Source organism: Antrostomus carolinensis, unplaced genomic scaffold, assembly GCF_000700745.2.
Source record: "Antrostomus carolinensis isolate BGI_N321 unplaced genomic scaffold, ASM70074v2 scaffold1430, whole genome shotgun sequence".
Classification (NCBI taxonomy): domain Eukaryota; kingdom Metazoa; phylum Chordata; class Aves; order Caprimulgiformes; family Caprimulgidae; genus Antrostomus; species Antrostomus carolinensis.
The window spans coordinates 27,403-50,543 of NW_010286268.1; the positions used below are offsets into that span (position 1 = coordinate 27,403).

At 41.0% G+C, this 23,141-nt stretch overlaps 1 protein-coding gene across 1 annotated transcript; it reads right to left on the reverse strand.

Annotated features, from left to right (window-relative positions):
• Window positions 1–3,600: 3,600 nt before the first annotated feature.
• Window positions 3,601–19,593, reverse strand: TRIB2 (tribbles pseudokinase 2). Its single transcript, XM_010177881.1, has 2 exons — window positions 19,304–19,593; window positions 3,601–5,965 (listed from the first exon to the last, which is right to left on the reverse strand). Exons 1-2 carry the CDS (start codon window positions 19,456–19,458, stop codon window positions 5,497–5,499), a joined length of 624 nt encoding a protein of 207 aa, XP_010176183.1. The 5' UTR covers window positions 19,459–19,593; the 3' UTR covers window positions 3,601–5,496.
• Window positions 19,594–23,141: the final 3,548 nt, after the last annotated feature.

Here is a 23,141-nt window from a genome sequence, read left to right on the forward strand (position 1 = left end):
CCTGCACACTACGGGGAGCGGGCACGGGCAGCAGGCAGGGGCAGCAGCCTCCAGCCCTGCTACTCACCAGCCAGCAGCAGCTCTCCTGCCTTCCTTGCTGACCAATTACACACACGTAGATGAGCATGCAGAAGATCAGCGTTTGCACTGCTGTGTCACGATGTACTTTTCACTTTGTCACTTTGATTGGCTCTATGGAGGCCAAAGTTCAGATCTGGACTCCCCTGCAAGGATGGGCTGCCCAACGCTCAGCTGTGTGCCCTTAACCCTGATGTTTGAAGATTAACATGGGAAAAAGTCAAGCCCAACGGTAGCTCCACAGATTTTTACAGGGGTCTTATCAAGCACAAAGTGTTTCAGTCTTTCCAGGATCGACACCGGTGTCAGAGGGTGAGTGGGAAGCACGAACAAACACACTGTTTCCTTCTTTGTGTGCTGGCTTTGCAGTATGCGTTTTGCTAACCTAATCAGATGAAGATAAACACCTTGCAATATACTGTATAACTGACGTCAGCTTTTTGTGTGCTTGGAATGATGTCAGCACCAGCTTTGCAACTGCACTTTAATCTCTTGAGCAGAAATAAATGCAGCAGCTAACCTATTACTTTCCACAAGCTGTCACACTAAGATTATTTTATTTTTCCCTTGCAGGCTATGGATGTTGTGCAAAGGAGACAGGAGAGCCAGAACAATATGATCCACTCCTATGCTGAGCCAAATTTTGTGAAGAGTCTAAATGAATTTAAATTTAATAGTAACTAGAAAAAATGATACCTCTCAGCACACAAGTCAGGCTCATTTAGGCCCTTAAGCAATGAATTCCACTCATTTACATCAGTGCAAATAACATCAAATGATTTCTCAGGATTTGCACTACCATCACTGTAAATACATTTTTCCTCACATTTACATTCACTCACCAATATACTTAAAACTTTCCAAGCCAAATACGGCCTAGAGTTCCAAACAAGTATAGCAGCCTCTGGGGAGGCATCTCAGGAGGATCAAAGTTTCAAGCAAATAGCCTACTTAAACTGGTGTAATTCAGAAGTCAAAAAAGCAAAAATGGAGCCATGGAAACTGCTACCAATAAGTAGCTATCAAAGATGCTGGGAAAAGCAAAAGCCAGTGCTAGAACTGGTCTGGTTTTTTTAATTTTTTTTAAAAATAAATTTTCCTCAGTCATTTTTCATGTTCCAGTGGAATTATACCACTTTACAGGTCCTTTATGCCCTGCTTTACTTACACTTTGATTTCAATTTGTCTCATCATGTTACCAATTTTCAACATTTGCTTCTACTGAAAGAATAGGAAAGTTACAAGCTAGTTAAGTTGTTAGCTATACTGTCACTTATTAAATTAGCAAGTTTTTCATAGAAACCTTAGACAAAACTTCTAGAATAAAGAACTGATCATTACTAATTCTTTTGGTATTCATTATGCTATTAGTCACAGAGCTCACTCATACATTTCCAAATTTCAACATAATCATTTCAGGATGAGGAACATTATATTTTTCCCCTTCCCAATATTTTTTCCTTGGCATCACATTTCATACCCTAACTCTCTGACTGCCAGGAAAGTGAGATTTGGGGCTTTAGGGGCTTGGGTTGGGCTTTTTTAAAAAATTATTTTGTTTCAGAAACACAGGTTTACCCAGGTTATTTAATCTCTAAGAGAATGCATTTTTAATTGACTTGTTTATCTCCATAACACATGCACACCTCAGTAAGGCTAAGGGATCAAGATATATGACATCATGGTGCCAAAGGAATAATTGTCACTTGTTTGTGCAGTCCTGAAGAAAATCCTGTAGCTTGAAATTACATACAGTGCTGCATAGACAAAATAAATGGTTGCAGTAAATAACTTTTTTTTTTTTTTTTTAAATTGGGAGGGGTAGAGGAGACAGAGGGGCTAGGGGGCTTCTGCTCTTTGCCACAGGGTCCTGTTCTGTGTAATGGTTTTGTTTGTAGACGTGGCTTTTCAACCTGCACAATTGTGAGAAGATCATCCTTTTCCCCAGGACTGGGAGGCAGCTGAGCCCATCTGGCAGTCTCTGCTCAGCAAAATCCTGCATCGCACTGCAGTTGCTGCCCAAATTGAGGGTCAAGCAGCACTAAGAAAGGTGCTTAGGCATTTCTGCAGCAAACAGCACTACACCTGTACTCCAATAACAGCCTCCATGAAGCAGGAATAAAAAAGAATCAGAAATCAGCTGTTTGAATCACAGAACCTCCTCTCGGATTTCACTTCAGGGACAAGGAAGCTCTGAAAACAAGGCACCTCTTCAGCATTTTATAAAGCTGACTTCAGCTGCCAAAGGATTCCTCCACAGTAACACCAAGAAAGCTTTTGCCACAAATAAAAAATTCACTGCAAAAGAGCAATCATTAGTCAGCTGCATTTTTCATATAATTACTGGCAGTGAAAAAGCAAGTGTGCAGGTTGCTGTAAAATAAGGTCCAACTACTTCCACCCAAACAGAACAGAAGCCGTTCACATAAGTTTTAAAGGGGGAGAGGGAAATCCTCAGTGCTGCCTCCTCCCTTTCTCTCTCTGACTGATTACAATCTGCTTTTTTCTATAAAGCACATTTATTGTGGGAGTTTGATTTGAAAGAGTTTCAAGTAATTCAAACTTTGGCTGCAGGCGTACAGATGATTTAAAAACTGATCTTCAAGTGTTTCTAATAACATTTCTGGTTGGTGCTAAAATCAACAGTTCTAATTCTCAACTTACCAACTGAAATATTCAACACATTCCAGGAATTACCTAGGATGAAATCATGTAGTATAACACTAGCCAGCCTGACATTAATCCCTGTGCTAGTAGTTTTGCTGCAAATACACTTATTTTGAAGTGGAGGGGTTTGGGGCAGGGGGTTGTTTCTTTAGGGATGATCATTGGCTACCTATGGCTTTTTCAAACCACAAAACTGCTGAAAACAGACTGTATCCTGGTTCAAATCAAAGCCCCTTTCAAATGGCCTTTTCTTAATGGACCAGAATTCATCTGTCCTGCCTCATGTTCACAAAGCACCTTATTACTCCACATGCGCCTATGCGATCTCGCTACATGCATCTATTAATTATTATCCAAGATGAATGACAGAAACAGAATCCAGCCTTAAATAAAAGACAGTAACTTAGGAGGTGCTATTTCAGATCTGCCGTTTTTTGAATTGAGGGGCAAGTGTAAGATGAACATTTCCCTAGGACTTTGGAAAGCGCAAGTGCCAGCCTGCTCCATTTCGGTATCTCTCTTCAACAGCCAAAGAGCCTCCCACCATCAAAAGACAAAGTTCTTACTGCATTTCAACACCCTCCTCGAAAAAGGTAAATAGGCTGGATAAGTGGTAGGGACAAGCCAAAAGGAAATAAACAAAACAAAAGCCAGTTTCATTCATAGTAAACAGTAAAGCTTTTTATGAAAAGGCTTGAAGTGTTACCTTGTAAATATTAAGTGCTAAGCCTTCTCAGCTCACAGGTCTGGCAAGAGCTTGTTAGCAGCACAAAAAAATACTAGCTAAATGATCCTAATGGAGCAAATTCCTGCAGCTCCTCAGACGTTCAGTAAGAACATTGTTCACCACTGAAGTTTAGTTAAATATGCACAATTTTATTTATTGAAGAGATTAGGACAAAAACATTAAACCAAATACATGACAAAGCACCAGAGGCAGTAAAACCCCACCATGCACATCACCAATCTTTCCTCCTATAAGGTACTTATAAAATAAAAAAAAAAAAGTCCTTCTTGACACAGCACCATCTTCAGAGTGTAAAAACATTACTCCCTTATATTCTTAGTTACCAAAATAGAACCAAGGCAGGTCAGCTGCAGCTAGCTTTGTCTCTTGATAAAGAACTGTGAAACATCCTCTTGAGAGTGGGACCATAACTTTCCTGCAAGGCAGGCAAATAGCATCCATACGTCAAATGCCAAGTAGCTGTACGCACATGCCACATACTATAATTAAGCACAAATTCAAGTAACATTTACATACTACAGAGTCCACATGTACCTACCCAAAAAACATGACCACTTCACAAAACGTATACAGGCAGTAATATCAGAACAACTGAGGTACTGGAAACACAAATATTTATGCCAAGAGATTTCAATATCATACAGCAATATAAAAGCAGTAATAAAAACATTTGCCAGTCTAAATCAAATAAAGCTATCTAGAAAAAAAAAAGCTAAATAAAAAGTTATTTAGGGACAGAAATACCTGAACAGAAAAGAAGTGTGTTAACTACAGCATGTAACATGTCATCCCAAGTCAACCCGTAATTGAAGTACTGGCTTAATACATCACTACTGTGACATTTTCTTCAATAAATAGAATAAGTCTTGACAATACAAAAGGTGCATATTACTGTGTATGTTTCAAGAGGAATATCTGTAATATAAATGTTCAGCTTATTAATACCCTCTTATTTCTTATTCTGGACATAAACAAAAATCAAACCCAAACAATTCTTTTCCCAAGTTGAGAGGAATTCAAAGAAAAAAAAACCCCACAATACTCTTCTTCAGTAATAAAGAGCCCTCTATTTACATGTGGGCCAGTCAGTTAAGAAGAGATTGGTTCTCAGATAAAGTCACGACTAAGGGCTTTCTGCCCTCTCTAGTCATATACGTGCAGCATGGCAGATATGGAAGCCAGTATCTCATATCTTTAAAAAACAAATTATATAGTTTTCTTCTTTTTTTTTTTTTTCCCCCCTATTATAGCAGTAATGCATCTGGAAGTTCGAGTTATAATAGCTTCCTGCAACAAACCATTTGACACAAAACAGAACAGCTTGTTAAATGACAGTTACTTCCCCTTAAGGGAACAAAGCATTAAAATGTCATTTCCTGACAAGAATATTAAGTAGTTTATTTAGAAGAAATGAGTTGAAAATAGCTATCAAGAGACATGAACTGAAATTTTGTTTGTTTTTAGCACCCACTTTTCATGTCCATCTTTGTGCACCTAATTTTTTTTCTTAAATTAATCCCATTAATTATTAGACATCTGATTAAAAAAAAATGTTAGCCAATTGTACTTTCCCTGAATAATGGCTGAAGTTAAATATCTAACAGTGCGATGCCAAGATGTGAGCTGAGGCAAAAAAGTTTCTATTTGTTGTGAGTTACCACTGTTTTTAATGGAACAGAAACAGGAGTGATACAGCTGCACCAGAATTGGCATGTGCAGTCTCCTTGGCTCCAAAAAGGTGAGAAGCTACAATTGCTCCATGCTGCCTTTACTCCTCCAAATCAATCTAACCTGATAGCAAGCTCCCCCCGCCCCCCCAATCTGTCCCCATGCTACATTTGTTATATTAGCTCCTTGTGGAGGTTCCTTCTCAATTTGAGGACCTCTGAGTGTCTTTTGCTACCAAGCTAGGCTGATGCAGGATGTGATTTAACACGGTCAGGAAGGGCTCCTTCATGTGTCCATCTCCAGGTTGTGTACCTTCTGAACACCAGTCTTTGTGCTCAGTTAAAGAATGGGTCCAAGTCTTCTTCCATGTTGACATCAGGCACCAGTTGATCTGATACTTCCTTAGCACCATATCCTGAATTCGATACATTAAAATCTGTAGAAAACCATGGATGGTCCAGAATTTCCTGTGAAGTCAGCCTTTCCGATGGCTCCCGACGCAGTATGCTACGTATGAGGCATTTTGCCTTGGGGGATAGAGTTTCTGGAATGTTAAACTGCCCACGACGGATCTTGCTGAAGAGGGAACTAGGCTCAATGTCATGGAAAGGATAGCGTCCAACTAGCATGGTATAAAGCATGACACCTAGACTCCATACGTCCGCTGCTTTGCCAGAGTAGCTGCCATTTGTGTTCAAGATCTCTGGACTCACATAGGCTGGGCATCCGTGCTTATCAGAAAGAGAGTCATCATTTCCTCTTAAAATATAAGCATCTTCTAGGCTTTCCAGTTTCACTCTAGTCCTGTGGGCAAAAAAAATTGAAACCATCAAGGTAAGCAAACATCAAAACACAAATTCCGGGCTGTTACAATTACGGGGTTTTAACAGTAATACTCCACAAAATTCAAAAACCACAAAAGTGTATCAGTTTAAATCCCACTCACAGCACTTGTTACAGATAATTGATACTGTCTTTTCTATACCAGTTAGAGATATTAGAGACATATACGGAACATTGCCACATTCATAGCTACAAGATTTCAAACCCAGTTATGTCCAGTACAGTTCATTAATGAAGGTCTTAAAAAGATAAAAGTAATTGCCATATTCATGCTTTTGGTGAATTTTACATAGACATAGCTCCCAAATAGAGACATAAGCTTCAACATTCTTTCTGCCAGCTGCACTCTAATGTACCTGTGTAGGACTCCTGTCCAAATACAAGCCTAGCCCTAACTAGACAAGGTTATTTTGACACCTTCACACTGGTGAGCAGTTACTTGCAACTGTAATTCCACAAGGTTCAACAGGAGTAAAATCATCATTCTGACCCTTCTGACCATAAATTATCCCCCTGACCAACCAATATTTACCTTTATCCCAGCATTAAGGAAGAGCAAGTTTAACAGATTTCAGTCTTCCTAAATAGACTTTTGGGCAAAGGGAGATCAGGTGAGCTGAATGCCAAGATTAACAGCAAGCCTATCTACCCAGCCAAACCAGAGGAGCTCCTCATGTATGGAGAGGCTAGCAAAAGGCTTGCAGAGAGATGACAGAGATTATCTAGACTGCAAATGCCTTCTGCCTGCAAAGCACTGTGAACTTGTCATTGTTCTGCAGTAATTATCTCTGTAAGAGAATTTTCTTCCCTTATGGATATCACACAGGAGCAGAAAAAATTATGCCGAACTTGCTTCTCATAACACTAGATGAACATAACCTTTCTCTCCTTTTAATTCTCACTGCTAGCATCTCTAACTATATTTTAAAACTGTCCCTGTTACAGGCATCCAAAAGGATTACCAACTACTCTTTAGACTATTTGCCAGCAATGATTGGCTTTTAGAGCAGAATCAGCGCAATGCAACAGGACTTGTCCTGTGCACCTGCATGGAAGGGTGACCTAGCAGTAGTGCAGGCTTTCTTTTCAACAACTCAGGATCACAACTCAACTTTGGGTATTACTGTCCTCATCTCTCAACCTCACTCGTCTGTATGATCACCCTTAGCCTTGTGTCATGGCCATGTTCCCATACCACAGAAATTCACAGGCAGGGACTGAACTTCATCCCAGAAAGCAGAACTCATGTCTCGACTAAAGCACATCATTTAACAGGCATTAAAACAGACAAGGAGAGCCCTGTTTCCTAAATGTTTACTGAAGACAACATTGCTCAGGCTTGCATTGCAAAAGACAGCTGGGCCAGATTTGGCTTAGACTTGGTTCCAGGGCAGCTCGGCACTATCTTCTTTGAACCAACAGAAGAGCATTTTACTCCGTGGAGTACTCCAGAGGCAACTGTGCCATAAACTCTCATAATGACACTTGGACCTTTTCAACAGCTAGAGCCATTTACTAGCAGAGGTGAAAGCCCCTTTGGCAATGTGCCCCGAATCAGGAAGTCATAAATACAGAATTCAGAATACCTGGCTCCCAAGCACAGTGTGTCAAGGCAGCTCCTTCTCTCCTGAAACAGGCCAGTGTTTTCTCCTCCAGTGCGGATGCTGAGGGGAGTTTGCGCAACACACCTGCTTCCTGATTAATTACCCATTGCCAGCCTAAGGGCACTTCTCCTGGCAATGGACAAACCCGAGCATTAGCACTCAAACAATACTTTACAGCAGCAATACCTCACACGGGAAGCTGGCTGCAAGGAGAAACTTAACTGCAATTATCGAGAGGACAGCAATTTCCCTCTCTACACAGCTCAGAGGGTCCAAAACTGGAGACTGACTAGAGAAGAGTCCTTTCACCATGCTCAGCTTCCACATGTTCTTGCACCTGCACAGCACAGGAAGAACAGAGAAGAGAAATGCCCAGAGGAAAAAAACACACCAAGGAGGGCAGAGAACAGAGAAGAGGAAATGAAAGGGAAGGCAGGGACATGAGTTGAGGTTCCATTTGCATTGGCCACCTTAGTTTTTCCATACAAAATTATGTGTAGCAATAAAACAGCGAGGCCAGCTATTCAAACATGCATTAAGTCACTGAACAGCCAGACAGGAAAGCATCAACTCACTCCTGCTAACAGAAGCAGAACACACACACACAGGGAGTGAGCAGAGCACTCTATTTACAAACAACTTACAGGAGGGACTTCACACAGATGCTCTCCTGCCATCCCAGTGTCAACACTACTGGGAAACACCGTTTATTCTCTCATCCTATTTTACATTTCTGAGAGTTGCCAAAGAATTAAGAGAAACAGTTCACTGAGAAGCTTTTATATTACAGAAAATTATTGGAATTCCTTAATCTCTTATTTTCTACAATGGATGGGGTACAAAACCAGAAAGAACAGACTGCAAGGTGTGTCAAAAAAAATCACCTTTTTTTCCAAAAGGATAAATAATTTATTAATAAAACAGAAACAGCATACAGAGGCCTTATCCCTGCCTTGCCTTTCTTGCAAGGTGCTGCAGCCTGCAGCCCTCTGCGCATGTTACAGCGGGTTTTGTTTAAGCAAGCAAATGGAACAACAGCTGGCCCTTATCTGCCTGCTCCTCCATAGGCTGTGGCCAAATGAAGCAAACACTGAAACCAGGTTTTTCATCCTGCTGAGCTGACAGGCTGTGAGGAAACAAAAGGTCCCAAATTAAACAAAAACACTACCTTCAGTCCTCCTTCTCCCTCCTCACTAGCTCCCAAGCCCTTAAATCAGTAACACCCTCATGTATAAGGTACAAGTGGTGAAATGTCTCCTCTGCAAGGAGGTGGTGCTCCAGCAAAGGTACAGCGGTGGATACGCCGCTCCAACACAGGTACAGCGGTGGATATGCCACTCCAGCACAGGTAGATGCTGCTCCAGCACAGGTACAGCAGCAGACACGCCGCTCCAGGTATACCACTCCCTCGCAGACTGCAGAAGCTGCATCTCTTGAGTGCAAGCTGCCAGGTACATGGCCATAGCGTGACTTTCTTCCCCTCCTAATTACCACTAGAAACAACTTGGATGTTCCTATTTTCATTTGTAAGGCTGGGTATCTCTGCAGAAGGTGACAATGCAGGTGTTTCATCCTCACGAGCTCAAGAGCTTTGTCTGCCAATGGCCCTGGCTCTCTACCAGCACCTCTCACCCTGAGCCAGCACCAGGGCTGGGGAGATCCACTCCAGCTTCTTTGCACCAGTGATGGATGAGTTTATACTCAGCCTCACATACAGAATACGATCTGTAATCAGACTGGGTAATACACGGGTGTAAACAGCAAGTCTTACTCCCCTTTTTACAGTCATTTCACATTTTTTCAGGCAATCAAAAAGGAGCAGCCTGGCTCAGGAGCTGCTCTTTCCCAGTACACAGCACCCCACCTCTGCAAGAAACAGCTTCCAGCTCTTGCTGGCCCTTCCCTTCCTAAAAGAGCCCTGTTTTCTTCAAGCCAGGAGCTTTTTTTGGAGAGTGTGGAGGGGAACAGGAAAGAGGGGAGTCTAAATACACAGAAAGGCAGAGACACTCTGGATGAGAAGCAATCTCTCTCTCCCCCACACACTCTCTCAGAGGAAGCACTGAAATCAAACATCCAGGAAAAAGAATGAAAGCCAACAATAATAAACAGACCCTCAAAATTGCAAGTAGTTTCTGAGAATACAGAACCTCCACAGCAAAGGGTGGGGAGTGCATCCAATTGCAAAGTAACTGGACAACCCTAAATTCAACACTTGGCAGGCAAAGGAGACTCAAAACCAAACACTGAGATGTGAAATCAGTCAGCTTTGAAGTGCCTCCCATCACAGAGCAGAAAAAGGACAATTTTTTTTTTTTTTAAAGTCACATTTCTGACAAACTCTCATTCTCTAAATAATTAGCTCACATCAGTCAACTGAAGGACCCCTGCAGGATAAAAGAAGTTTTCCAAAAGCATCAGCATTTGAGTTCAACCATTCAAAGAGCTGCAACAAAATTAATCCTTAAAGTTCAAATGTAAGCTACTGCCAAAGCCGGATGAGAACAATTTTGTAACATACTGTAGGGCAACAAAGACTTTTGTCAAGGCTTACGTAATTACAGTACATAATTTCAAGTTTTAATGCAGACCCTGAATAAGCACTTGGAAAAAGAGCATTATGCATCTATCAGATCACTGATAAAACACTGCATTAGTCTAATGCATTAAAAAAAAAAAATACAACCCTGAATCATGGCTATTTAAAAAGAGGAAGCTATTCTGCCTATGAATGCTTTCCCATTACTGGTGAATGAAACCACAGAAGTGCAATCAGAGGGCAGCAGCAGCACTCAGACGGGAAATGCGTCTTTGTCCCCATAGAAACCGTCAGGGAAACCCATGAAAAACAATACCACTCAGAATTTCTTATCAATATGCCATTCATTACTTGACTGCATTCAGACTTTCCTCTTCAGTAATGTAACAAAACCTAATCAATTAAACGTCTTCCAGAAGATTCTTCAATGCAACCTTCTGAGGTAGCACCCATCTCTGGCAGATGGCTTCGTTGCACATCCTACACTTTTTCAGTGATTCCCATTATTCCTCCCTGAAGAGCTTAGGAGCTACTGGCAAACTGCTACCCTGCCTTTTGACACCAAAGCCAGGGCTGTAAGAACCCAGCATTCATGCTCGCTCTCCAAAAGCAAACACAATTTCCATACCAAAATCAGTGGAATTATTCAGAGGGCTCTAAGCTCACAAGGCAAGAGAAAAAAAAAATAAAAATTCTGGAACATTTAAAGCAGAAATACTGACTGAAAGTCTGAGTGATTCAGAGAAAAAAATAGCTCCACTGCAGTGAATAAACAGTCAGTAGTAAAGGAGTCCATGCCTGAATCAATGAAAACAGTTGCTTCTAGTCTGCCCCCAAAGCCATCTGTATGGGGAATAACACCTGAACCACAGCTGAGCCACTGTTACTATTTTGGGAACACTAACTGCAGATCAGAACTGCAATTTTAGTCCAGCATCATTCCCCACATGACAGCCAGAGAACACAGAAGGAGCCAGCCTGCTTCAGACACCCCAGGTATACCATCCACTTGCTATTCAGGCTGGGTCAAAATCAGATGATCCAGATTTACAAATTCTATATAGCAGCCTCATGCCTCCAGAGATCAGAAAACAAGCACCACCGCCATCTGAAATGCCATTTTATTAATATGACTGCAGGTAAATATAAAATGGCAAGTTGTAAAGGCAAGAGGTGCCTCACAATATCCCCCCCCTAAATTAGCCTACACATAAAAAATGAAGGCACCCAAGCAATGCTATCTCATATTTCAACATTATGCTGACTGAGGCCAGGAAAGTCTTTCCCTAAAGCCACTCAAGTCATCAACTGCCCAGTAGATCAGGGATTGCTCCTATGTGGCCAATAATTTACAGGTCACTTAATCAAGGTTAGTTGCTAGCACCCCATCATAAAGATGAGACAAGCATGAATGCAATCAAGCCATTAGAATCACAAGGGGGGAAAAAGGAAGCTCGACTTTGGAAACAGTTATCTTTTGCTAATTGATTTTTTTTAAGTAAGGGAATCTCTCCTAAATAATGCAGAAGCAGGCTGCCATCACAGAGACAATGAGATGGGGAAGGCAGCTAATGAAACCCCGCACAGATGATTTGCAGCTCGGTGCAAAGACTCATTCTGAACTCAGAACTACCCGATCTCCTCCAGGGTGGTGAGGCACATGGGATCAGAGGGGAAATGTTATGCCATCAATTTAAATCCTGCTGCTTTCACTGTAAGATCCCTTCCAGTGAGTAACAGCACACAGACTGGGAGTTCACCTCACAACATCCTACGCAACTTCAGGAGGAAAAAAAAAACCAAAACAAACAACAAAACAACAAAACCTGCACAAAGGCTGTCAGACAAACCGTCTCTTACATAATGAAACAGGCTCAAGGATATGTTTCGAAAGACAACTGGGACTTGCAGGCAGTACAGGTTTACAGGATGAACCTTGTTCCTAAGGGAAGATTCCCTCACTGGTACTTCCGCAGAATGAGGAAGCCTCTAAAAATTACACATCCCCCACCCTTCCTCCGAAGGGATGTTACTGCCCCCACACTCAGCCCTGCCCCGCACCCCCTTGCTGACATGCAAGACTTGGCAACTTGGGCTTTTAAAGTTATTTGGAACTGTGTTGGTTTTTGTTTTTTTTTTTTTTTTTCTACAGACTTCCACTTAAAAAAAATGCTGATACCAGTCCTCGCACACCTCCAGGAAGGGCTGGGGCCACAAAGACCTTGGCTTCACAACACGCAAATAGGGTTGCTGGGAACAGCCTGACCCATATGCTATATACTTAGTTTCTTCCATGCCCTTGTTGCCTAAGGAGACAACATGTTCCCCAAAAGTAGGTAGGTAGGTAGGTAGTGATGTGTATGTTGGGGTGTAGGTTCTGAAATGCAGACTATTCCATGGAGGGGCTCAGTTGCAATATGGCAAGAAGTCCATTATTTGATAAGCATCTGGCTCACGGCAGCTACTTCACCTCACTTTTATCTTTTGAGATCACATTGAAAGGCAGAGTTTTAAAAGACTCTGCTGTCAACTGTATGCTGTGTTCACCATCTTTTCTAGGTCTTTTCACACGATGCACAGTGAAACTCCACAGGGAAAGGAGACCAAATTTTTTTTTGTTAACGTAACTGCAGGTTGTGAAAAAAGCCCTGCACAGCCTGTAGCGGGTCTTCAGCACTCCTAAGATAAAGTAGGCCCATTATTTCATAACCCAACTGGAAACCTTCTGCTCAGATGTATGTAAAACATGTCTCCAAGCAATATACATCTACAAAAAGCAGGTGCTTAAGACTAAATACACCCCAGGTTGGCTCCTGTTTACAATCTCTGCCTTTCCTCTCCCTCCCAAGCCTGAAGTAATCTCACAGTGTGATAATAAGGACAATTAGAAGAAAAAGCAGAAGAATTTCACCATGACAGTCCACTGCAGCTGCCGCTAGCTGGGCTCCCTGCCTCCCCTCCTCACCCCCAGCACAGACATCCACAGACGTCTTCAGTCTCCACTCAAAGGTCAACATGGAGTATTTTGCACTGAGCCTATGGATGGAGGTTTTCAAATCTTCTAAACGACCAGCTGTTGAACTCTTAATGCAAGATGTCTCAAGAGACATCTTCCAGGGACTGTAAAGCACCTATCATCAGAGAGATCAATTCCATGACAGGCATCTTGTGACGGACACCCAACTGAGCCAACCACATCTGTCATTACAGCCAACATGTAACACAGCATTCAACCAGAAGCACCTCTCGGAAAGTCACGTAGCATGGCCAGGGAGGCTGGGCAGGACATGGGGACCACCTGCAGCTGTCCAGCCCAGCCTAAAGGCAGGCCACCAAGCAGGGCTCCCCTCCTGCTCCAAGCATGGCGTGGGGCTGCATGTCCACACCACTCATCAGCAGAGCTAGTGTATGAGGCTGCAAAGGGGGAAGATTGAAGGAAGAGTGAAGAAGAAAGAATACGTGTCCAACCATGAGCAAAATACCTAAAGACAGCACAGTCCAAGGGCAAAATCTGCTGCAAACCCCAGAGTTGGGTGCTACAGCAAAGGTTCTCACTACTCATGCTCTCAGTGAAGTGCCCTGAGCTGACTCAGGGTCTGTTAGAGCTCCTTAGGGACAGCACTTAACTTCCATGACTACATCCCCGGGAGATTTAAGCACTTCACCGGGCTGGCGTGATGTTCGACACCTGCAGATAGCCTCCTGCACCCAGCTGGGAAGGTACTTACTGCATACCCAACAAATCTGAAGTGCGTTGCTCCCAGCGACGCCAGGAGAAAAGAGGCTTAGTAAACAAACCACATGAAGGCAAAAGGGAGCACAAACCCTTCTGCAGAAAAAAAGTTGTGCAACTGCTTCACTCGCTATCCCAAGTTTGACAGCAGAGATTTGCTGCCTGTGAAGAAACTCGCCTTCCTCCCCACATTCTAGGAAGATGCAAAATAATAATTTCTGGATTGAAATCTGACCAATAATTCTCCACTATCGGAGCAGTTATGCTTTTTGGACCTGTGTCCCCATTCAGGGTAATGTGAAATACCTAAATGATGAAATAGATGAAGACCAGTTTTATGTCTAAATCTTTTGGTGTTTAAAGAGCACTCCTGTTTTTTGGGGTTTTTTTTTTAGTTTTCTTTCACTTTAGGACTCTCTTCCTAGGACTTAGGGAAAGCATTAACTTACCTGTTCTCTACTGAATCATAGGTAAAACAGCAAGCTCTAACACCCCAGGTAAAAACTGTCTGACCGCATTACAATTTGACATATGCGGGGGATGAAATTTACTACTAACTATAAGAAAATGAAAGGTCTACTTGGAAAAAGGTCGGTATACGCATTCTGTATTTTTTGTGGGATAAGGTTTGTATCACTAAGATTGCAAACAACATAACTAGGTCACCCTAAAGCATCATCCACTCAAAACTGAGCAATTTTAGAGGAAAAAAGGAAAAAAAACCCAACATTCCAAGAGCACCAAATAAATATGTTATGCTAACGCAGGCTTTCTAAACTAGTTATTGTACTGGCTGCACTCCCCTGGCACAGAGTAAGAAGTGTCAAATTCTATTTATTTTTATTGAATCCCACCTGCCTACCTTTTCTCATATTTAATCAAAGAGTACAGGAAAATTACAATATCTAAATACCAAAATTATTTTAATTTTCCCTTCAACAAGTATGATGAATGTACAAGGTCTTTAAGCTTCAAATATTACGACAGCTAATATTTTAATATAATTAAAGGCTTAAAAATGCACTAAAGAAATTAATAATTCCCTGACAGCAGAAATGTTCTTATATTAAGAAAATCACTGGAACAACCAACACAGAAATGCTTGATTTAATTCTGAGATCTTTGAGGTGGCTCTTTCTCAAAGCATCTGCTATATATCAGACTAACTGCTTTATTAGCAATATACAGTATATAGTCCTATTTTTAGCACAACCCCAAAAGCCCTGCCCATTCTGTGACATCATTATGGGACATCAGCTAGGAGAAGGACACAGTCGTCCTGCCCAAGGGCCTTCTACCAGGACAAGGCTGTCCAAGGAAAACTGTAAATACCATGACAAGAACACAGCAAAAATAATCAAATGCAAGAGCCCCACAACATCAAAATTGTCCTAGCTTAATATCCAGGACAAGAAAAAATGACCAATATGTATGGCAGCAGAAAAAATACAAAACTGCATTTTTTATCTCAGCTCATCTCCACTGTTTTGGAGTCAAGTTTTATTTAAACGTTTAAGGGCCCAATTTTAAAAATATTCAAGAATCTTGTATGTACTTTAGAAAGTCCGGTGAAACCCATCATAGCAACTCAGTGTTGCTTTCCATATTTTCAGTGCTCTGAAAGTTACTGCCCTCATTTAATGGATGAGTTGCTGTTTGCTGACCTAGTCTTACAAAACATTTCCAGTCATGCTGCAATGTCTTAGAAGTTCAGTTTCATCATGATCAGCTGCAGTTTCAGGAGTTTAACTCTGAAATTTCAATACTAGAAGACCACAGACACACACACACACACACACACATCCCACAAAATCCAACACCTCAACCTTCTTTCAAATGAAATGGAAAAAAACCCAACAAAAAACCATCCCAGAAACCAAAACATGAAAGACCTAAGGTGCTTGGCAACAGCACACATCATTTTTGTGGAATGCAATTTAGCCTATCTTCAAAATTTCTGCAGTTCAGGATTAAAAGAAGTTATAGATAAAGTACCTTGAAACACAGACAGATCATTTTTGTTTGTTTCCACACTCCGGAATTTTTGATTTCATTTTAAGTGCTGATCTATTTACATATATGCAGTAGTAAGAGGTAACACACCATCACAGTCCAGCTTTGACTTGGCACATCAAGAGTACATGGTGAGTAAGATTAGATGCTTACAAAATGCTCAGCACCACCAACCTCCAACATAACTTTTTTCCACCTTCTTGCTTCCCAGTTGATTACAGACATCCCAAGGCAATGCAATTTGCAACATCCAAATATCATGCATTCTTAGCAGTGAAATCAGGAGGAGCAAAGTGCACTCATGATGCCATTAGATCAGGAGCCTGAGTCTTTGCAAATTCCAGCTGTAATTTAGATAATGAGAATGAGGTGGAAAGAGCTTCAATGCTGTATGCACCCATCTCCAAAACTCCAGGAGCTCTGATTTCATATTGAACTTCTAGGATATCATTAGGATCAATAGAAGGAGTGTGTACTAAGAAATGGTTTAATTGATTTTCTTTTTTAAATGAATGGAACTGCATCCATATATACTTCACATTCTCTCTGGCTCCTCCAGTCTGGCAGCTCTCAACTAAGAGTAGACAAGTATCTTACTAAAAAAATAAAAGAAGCAACTTTTCCATTCATGTATTGTCTGAACACTGGATTTCCCATCTTTTCTTCTCCCAAAATAAAAGCTGTGAGAGTCTTCAATAAGAGACAGTTTCAAAGCAGTAGGTACTAAAGGTGAACTGTAGGAAAATAGACTTGAAGAAATAGTCAGGAGAACTACTGAAAAGGAACTCCACTGAAGAACAGGCAACACACAGCAGAGTTAAAACACATTTCTCAAAACACCATTTTCATCTCTTTTCTTCCTCCTTGGTTCATTACCGATATCAAAGGGCAGTAGATCATGCAGCACCCATCTCCCAGGCACTGCCAGCAGCACCCTCACCAAGGGCAGCCTCGGGGAAACGCAAGCTTGGAGGGGTGCAAGCAATGCACAAGCACCTCCAAGAACCCAGAAGGACCAGGAAACTTTTTCAGCCTAAATACAGCAGCAGATTCAAAGTGATGACTGGCTACAGTCTGATGACCAGGGCGTGCAAAAAAAAAAAAAAAAGGTCATTGTTTGGTTCTATTTCTATCTCACACTATTTCATCTCTGTTCATTTAGCAGAGAAAGGATTACAATACCTCTCTACTTACAAATCAACATTACATCCAGAAGCAAACCACATTACTATTATCTTAAAAATAACAAGTAAGTTGTATTTGACCTTTAAAGTGAATTATTGTATAATTAGAAGACACCGTTCAAAAGCGAGTAACTGTGTCATTTTGCAGACAACAGTTAATGTTAAAAACATTCATAAAAGCAAACACTGCTATTGCAGTACGCACCACTCTTCTTGGGTGGCTAAAGGATTTGGCCCTGTGCCTTGTGTTGCATTCAGTTCCTAGTAAGTGGCAGGGTAGGAGTTCAAAAGTATTCAGCATGGGCCCACGGCTGCTCCCACTGCACTGCTCTGAGCTCACGCTGCCTTCACTGAGAGCAGAAATTAGAGCGAGTTCTCCAAGTCCTACCCTTCATATAAAACCACACAAGTTTACATATATCCCCAGGAAAAAAAAAAAAAAAATCCATTTAAACGTTAGGATGTTATCGGCTACAAGAGAAAACAAACCCTCCCTTGTATTTTGTACAAGTTTCCTTCTTATCTGCATCAAAGGTGCTATAATCATGTTTAATTATTAAACTCAGAGTAAAAGTTGTGAAAGTGCAGTTTACATCTGTCTGCTTTGCATTTCCCTCTGAATGGACATTAAGCTAGTTTCATTTTAGGCTTTTTTTATTTGAAGAGGAGAAATGGGTAATCATATATACTGGGGCTGTGGTAGAAAAATAAGGAATAACTATTTGTTTTGCAGAGAATTGCCTGAACTGAATTAAGAAGTGAAAATATGTCTTTTATTGTTCAGTTTGTAATAGGATTAAAAGGAGAAGTTTATTTTGCAAAACTCTGCTTGCAATAAAATTTAAGTAGAGAATATGTAAACAGGATAGATGGTTAATTTTTATTTTAAGGCCAGGAAATTCTCTTTCCTGACCTGAATTGTGTATTTGGTTTTTTTTGTTGTTGTTGTTTTGTTTGGGGTTTTTTTAATTCTCAGATCACAGACTTATTGAGCCTGTACAAAAATTATGTGCCTCAGCTGTTGCTTATAACTTCCCAAAACAGCCCCAATTGGAATTGATATGCACTGGTTATTTTTAATGAAGCTCTCCAGACCATCCACTTCACTCTGCAACAGTTTGAATAAGCTTTCAGACAATTTATAGTATTTAACTAAAAAGGAAAAAAATCTCCCCATCCTCTACCAAGACACGGAGAAGCTCAAAGGCAGGCTCTGCCCCCACTTAGTTTTATTTTTTTCCTAATGGTCATCTTTCAATTTAATCCCTCTGTGAAAGCCTGACATTACTCTGGCAGTGTTCATTCTTCTGGTGCTTCACGTGGAAGTTGAAAGTGAACAGATGATGTAACATCATGAACACTGGCAACCACAAGGAAAGAGATATGAAGTTTCCACAGGTACAAGAGTAGAGCTATACCTCAGCATCAGAAATAGCACTTCAACAATGTATCTAGAGCAACTAGCATTATTTTTTTCCTTGTCTTCCCATACTCCTTCCCTGAATAATTTACCACCCAATTATTGAGAGTGTGCAAGGAGGAGATTTAAAAAAAAAAAAAAAAAAAGAAAAAAGAAAAAAAAGGTAGTTCCCCAAGTACCACAACAGCTCTGATACTAAAAACAGGCACTCACACAGCAAGGTAGTTTTAGCTTTAGTATGATTAGTGACCATATAATACTCTCAGAAGCAGTCTCCAGACCCTTCTCAGCATGGGAAGCTAGAGGCTGTCCTCAAAGCAGTCCTGCAAAGCACTGGTGGTCCTTCTTTCCAACCTGTCAGCATTAGCCACTTGGCTGTTCTTCCTCTTCATGTCCTCTCACTGGAATGAGCCATTTCAGCCCCCAGCCTTCTTCAACCTTCAGGATCTTTTGCTCCTTCCCTCTTTTAATGCCAGTAGCATTTATGAAAGCAGAGCTCTTACAGACATCTATGCAGAACCTTCCTCCAGGAGATGTTCACTCCTTAGGAATGAGGGTGCTCCTCTGGGTGGAGATGCAAGGCCAGGCACAGATGCTAATTGCACTCTATACTTACTTTACTCCAAAGCCTAAGCCAGAAGGTGAAATGGTACATCCACCCCATAATCAGGTTGCAGAGGAAAATACATCAAGCGTAACACCTTGCGTACCACAAACGAATGGCACTATGACAACGAAGGGCACAGCATCCTGTAACTCTGAATATCTGATCTCAGGCACTCCCCCTGTAAAGTAAGAGAGACTCTTACCTTTCCTCATCCTTGAAAATAAACTTTCGCAGCTTGAGATCTCGCAGTACCAGTCCACCATCATGGCAGTGTGCAACAGCGGAAGCTATTTGATAGAAGAGTTTGGCTGCCTCCTCTTCTTTAAGCTTCTTGCAGGTACGAACAAATGAATGCATGTCCCCATAGCTCCTTTCAAAGAACACATAAGCTTTTGTCTCCCCAAGAATTATTTCAGTAATTTGGTTGATATTTTTATGTGCAGGCAGACAAAAACATGGTGCTAATAACTCCTGGTAGCAGCCAATATCAAACACCTGCAGGAACAATGACAGTAAAGCCAGGATTAGAGACATGAAGGACAGTGAAGTTCTGGTACATCTAATTGTGTTAAAACCATCTCTAAGTACAATTTATGCTGCCGCTGAAGCTGCACCGATGTAAACAGGATGTCACAAGCTCAGGGCACTGAGGACAAGACAAAACAGACTATGCAACCCCACACAGAACACACGCTTAACCTTGACAGGAAAGGCTAGTCTTCAAAACTTGTAGCAAGAATAGTTTAATTAGCTAATAGCTGATCAAATTTAGAATGTAATCTGAATTAAGCAGTGAAGACCAGCGACATATAAAGGCAGTACTCTGAAGGAAATCTGTTTATCTTCTATTTTCCATCCAAATAAACTCATAGAGAATACAGCCAATAGCTTTGTATTGAGAGAAGCTGTCATATTAAATCCACTCTGATACACATGCCTCTCTCTCTTGATTTTATTAACCCATTAGAGCTTTAAGGATTTTCAGGTTTCAAATATTGTCTACTGCTATTCATGTTTACTTCCTGCCTTTCTTTCATCTCTGACAAACAGCAAAGTCACTTTCACTTTCAAAGTCTCAGTTTTACAATGGCTGTTTATAAGATCAGAAGGACAACCAGGGAAATAGCCCTGCCTGTTGGAGTGCAGACAAACATCCTTCAGAAGGCAAAGACAAAACCACCCTGAACTCTCTGTATTTCAATCAAGTGCTCTATTAAAAGCAAACTGTCCCTTTACTAGTAAGTATGTTATCACTGATCTTATGAATGAGCTGTAAGAATTAAAAAGGCTGCTAGGAAACCCAAATATAAAAAGTTACTATAATCTAGTGATGACGAATGAATCTGTATTTGAGTCAATTGAGAAATGCCCACATTACAAGAAGAAAGGCTTCATTGAGAATAACAGAAGTCAGTGTGCTAAGACAGAATATGAGCAAAGTACTGATAGGAGTGATTTCATTTTTAATTATACCTGCTCCAGAGGTACTATATAAAGTAAGAGATTAGCATTTCCACCAGCATAATATATCTATTAATATGTAACTTACTCTTGGGTGTTTTGTCACTTTGTTAAAACAAATTTAAGGTAATCATGCGTCATTCTAAGTAAACATAAAAATGAAGAACTGGTATAAGTCTCTAACCAACTGGTTTAAACTGCAACTGTTTTTCTTCTTTTTGTGTTCTAGTATTTGTATTCCAATAGTGCGTACTTGTATCCTCTTTAAAAAGCACGTGTCCCTGCTTTCTTTGAAGCTTCAAACAGCTTTCAAAACTGCGTGTGAGAGATATGGTTCAATAAAAATTTACCTGAGGCTTTAAAACCCAAGTCATTTAATGGTTCAGAGCACAATCCTAACAAACTCCTTCCACAGGAAAGAACCCAAACCCCAAGAAACCGGGACATGCCCTCCTCACAAACCTCCTTCTACCCAACCCATACCTGTGCTGCTATGCTCGGGCACAGGAAGAAACAACCTTAAAGGCAGACTGCCAAACAGATCCAACACATTTTACGGTGAGTAGATTAGCACTGAAGCATTCTGGTGACATGGTGCGCCAGGGAAGCAGAACCAGGGTGGGGAGGAGGTGTTGCAAAAATCCCTGGTGCGTAATTCATTCCAGAGGAGAATTCATTGACATTTGGTTCTCAAAATTCCTAACTACTGTGTTGTAAGTGAATGGCTCTTCTACAAAGCGTCTGCTATAAAATAAAATTTAAACAGGAACATTCATGTAGCTCAAAGCCTCATGTGAAAAAAAGCCTTTCCAGAATTCTCTCCTAACCAGATTATCCTGATACAAATTAGTTACATTTTGTGGTTCTCAGACTATGTTAAGTAAGTAGGTCTGGATATGTACCAGTACTACGTTTGAAAGGGGGGAGATGGGAAGCACTATCATACTGTTACAGGCTTGAATACCTTTTATAAAGGGCTTCTTTGTATCCCAGCTTTTAAGATCCCTGGCCTCAATTCAGCAAATGTCCAATAAGCTACAGTTTGATTTGGTTCTTGCTGGGAATTGGAAGTGAGAAGTTACCATTGTTTGGATGCCACAGAGCCTTGAAGCAAATAACGGCATCTGTATAGTCAGTGGGTGCAGCCAAACGAATCCTGAGAATCATCAGTATGTGTCTGTTATCCAAACCAATGTTTCTGCAAACAATCTCTAAGAGCATCTTCAATAAGAAACCAGATAGCAGGTCTCTTAGCCGGAAGGCTACTTGACAAATAGTAGTCATGATACTGCAGGCACTTTAAAGCACGCATTAAATTAAAACGAATTCAGGACTGACAACTCCATATTCACAAACTAGCAATTCAGGCTAAAATCATATTTTTGGAGTGCAGCTAACACACATGGAAGAAATGATACTATTCAAATGGCAGGATCAGCTCAAAAACACACAGCTTAAAGGGAAAGAATGAAAAATAAAGTCCACGCTGCAGTTATGCTGTTCATACTGTTATCAAAACCGTGCCTTAATCCTGCAAACCAAACAGGAAACAAAGAAGCGCATAGCCCCCGCTTTACTACTTGCTATGCAAGTTCACCTATCATTTCGTGCAGAGCAGCAGCTTTGTGGGATCTGTTTATTTCATGAAAAGATGCCAATGTCCTAGAGTGCAGCACTGTACTACTGCACCGAGCAGGGCTTTCATTCTAGAAATTCTCATGTTCTGTTTCAGTTTAGTAACAAAGCATTCAGTTCAGCATGCAGTATTAGTCCTTTGCAAAGTCATGGGCCCTTTTTTCATCTAAATAATCACACTAGGTTGCCTTAACATCAGGTTTTATAACTCAATCAGTAAGCATATTTAAACTGCCCTCTGAACTCCAATCTTTATAAAAATAGCAAACGGGAGCAATTCTTTTCCTTGCTACAGCCTGGTCCATAACTTCTTATGAATCAAGTATAAGAAAGTAGGAAACAGTCAGCAATACTATCGCTAATCCCTGGAAGACAAACAGGGCTTTTAATATCTCTACTTTTCCATTTTGCAGTTAGTTTGACACTAGAAATTTGCCCAAGATAACCAAACGGCACAATTCCGTATTTTGGGAACAATACAAACCCTGCAGCGCACGTTGCAAGGTTGCACTCTGCTACGTAGTTATAAAAACTACTACTAGGTACTGCCTCAGTTCGATGGGCATAAGTCTAGGTCATTACAGACAATGAGAATCGCAATTTAGGAACAAAGGAAAACATTCTCTCAGTTCCAAAGAGAAAAACACCCCTCCAGACATGCACGCATGTGGGTTTCTTTTTCCCACAGCTCACCTTTGAATAGTAGGAGCACACTGGGAGGAGGCAGAGAAAAACAGGCAGGCTACAAAGAGTGGCACAGCTATTTTCTCTGCTCTTCTGCAAACCGTAGGTGTGCAGGTTTTATTCTTGCTCAGTTGTGCAATGGGGGAGGATGCTGTTTGCAAACAACCTCCACGGAGAGGGAGCTCAGGCTTATTAATTCGATGTGGATTTTTTTTTTTTTTTAAATCACTTTTTTTAAGACAAAGCTGATGGCAACATCC

Excerpts from the sequence above, each read along its gene's own strand:
- TRIB2 (XM_010177881.1), bottom strand. The coding sequence starts at position 19,458 with ATGCATTCATTTGTTCGTACCTGCAAGAAGCTTAAAGAAGAGGAGGCA. Across the intron at positions 5,966-19,303 it reads ATTTTCAAGGATGAGGAAAG|GACTAGAGTGAAACTGGAAA; the intron begins GTAAGAGTCTCT and ends TTTTGCCCACAG.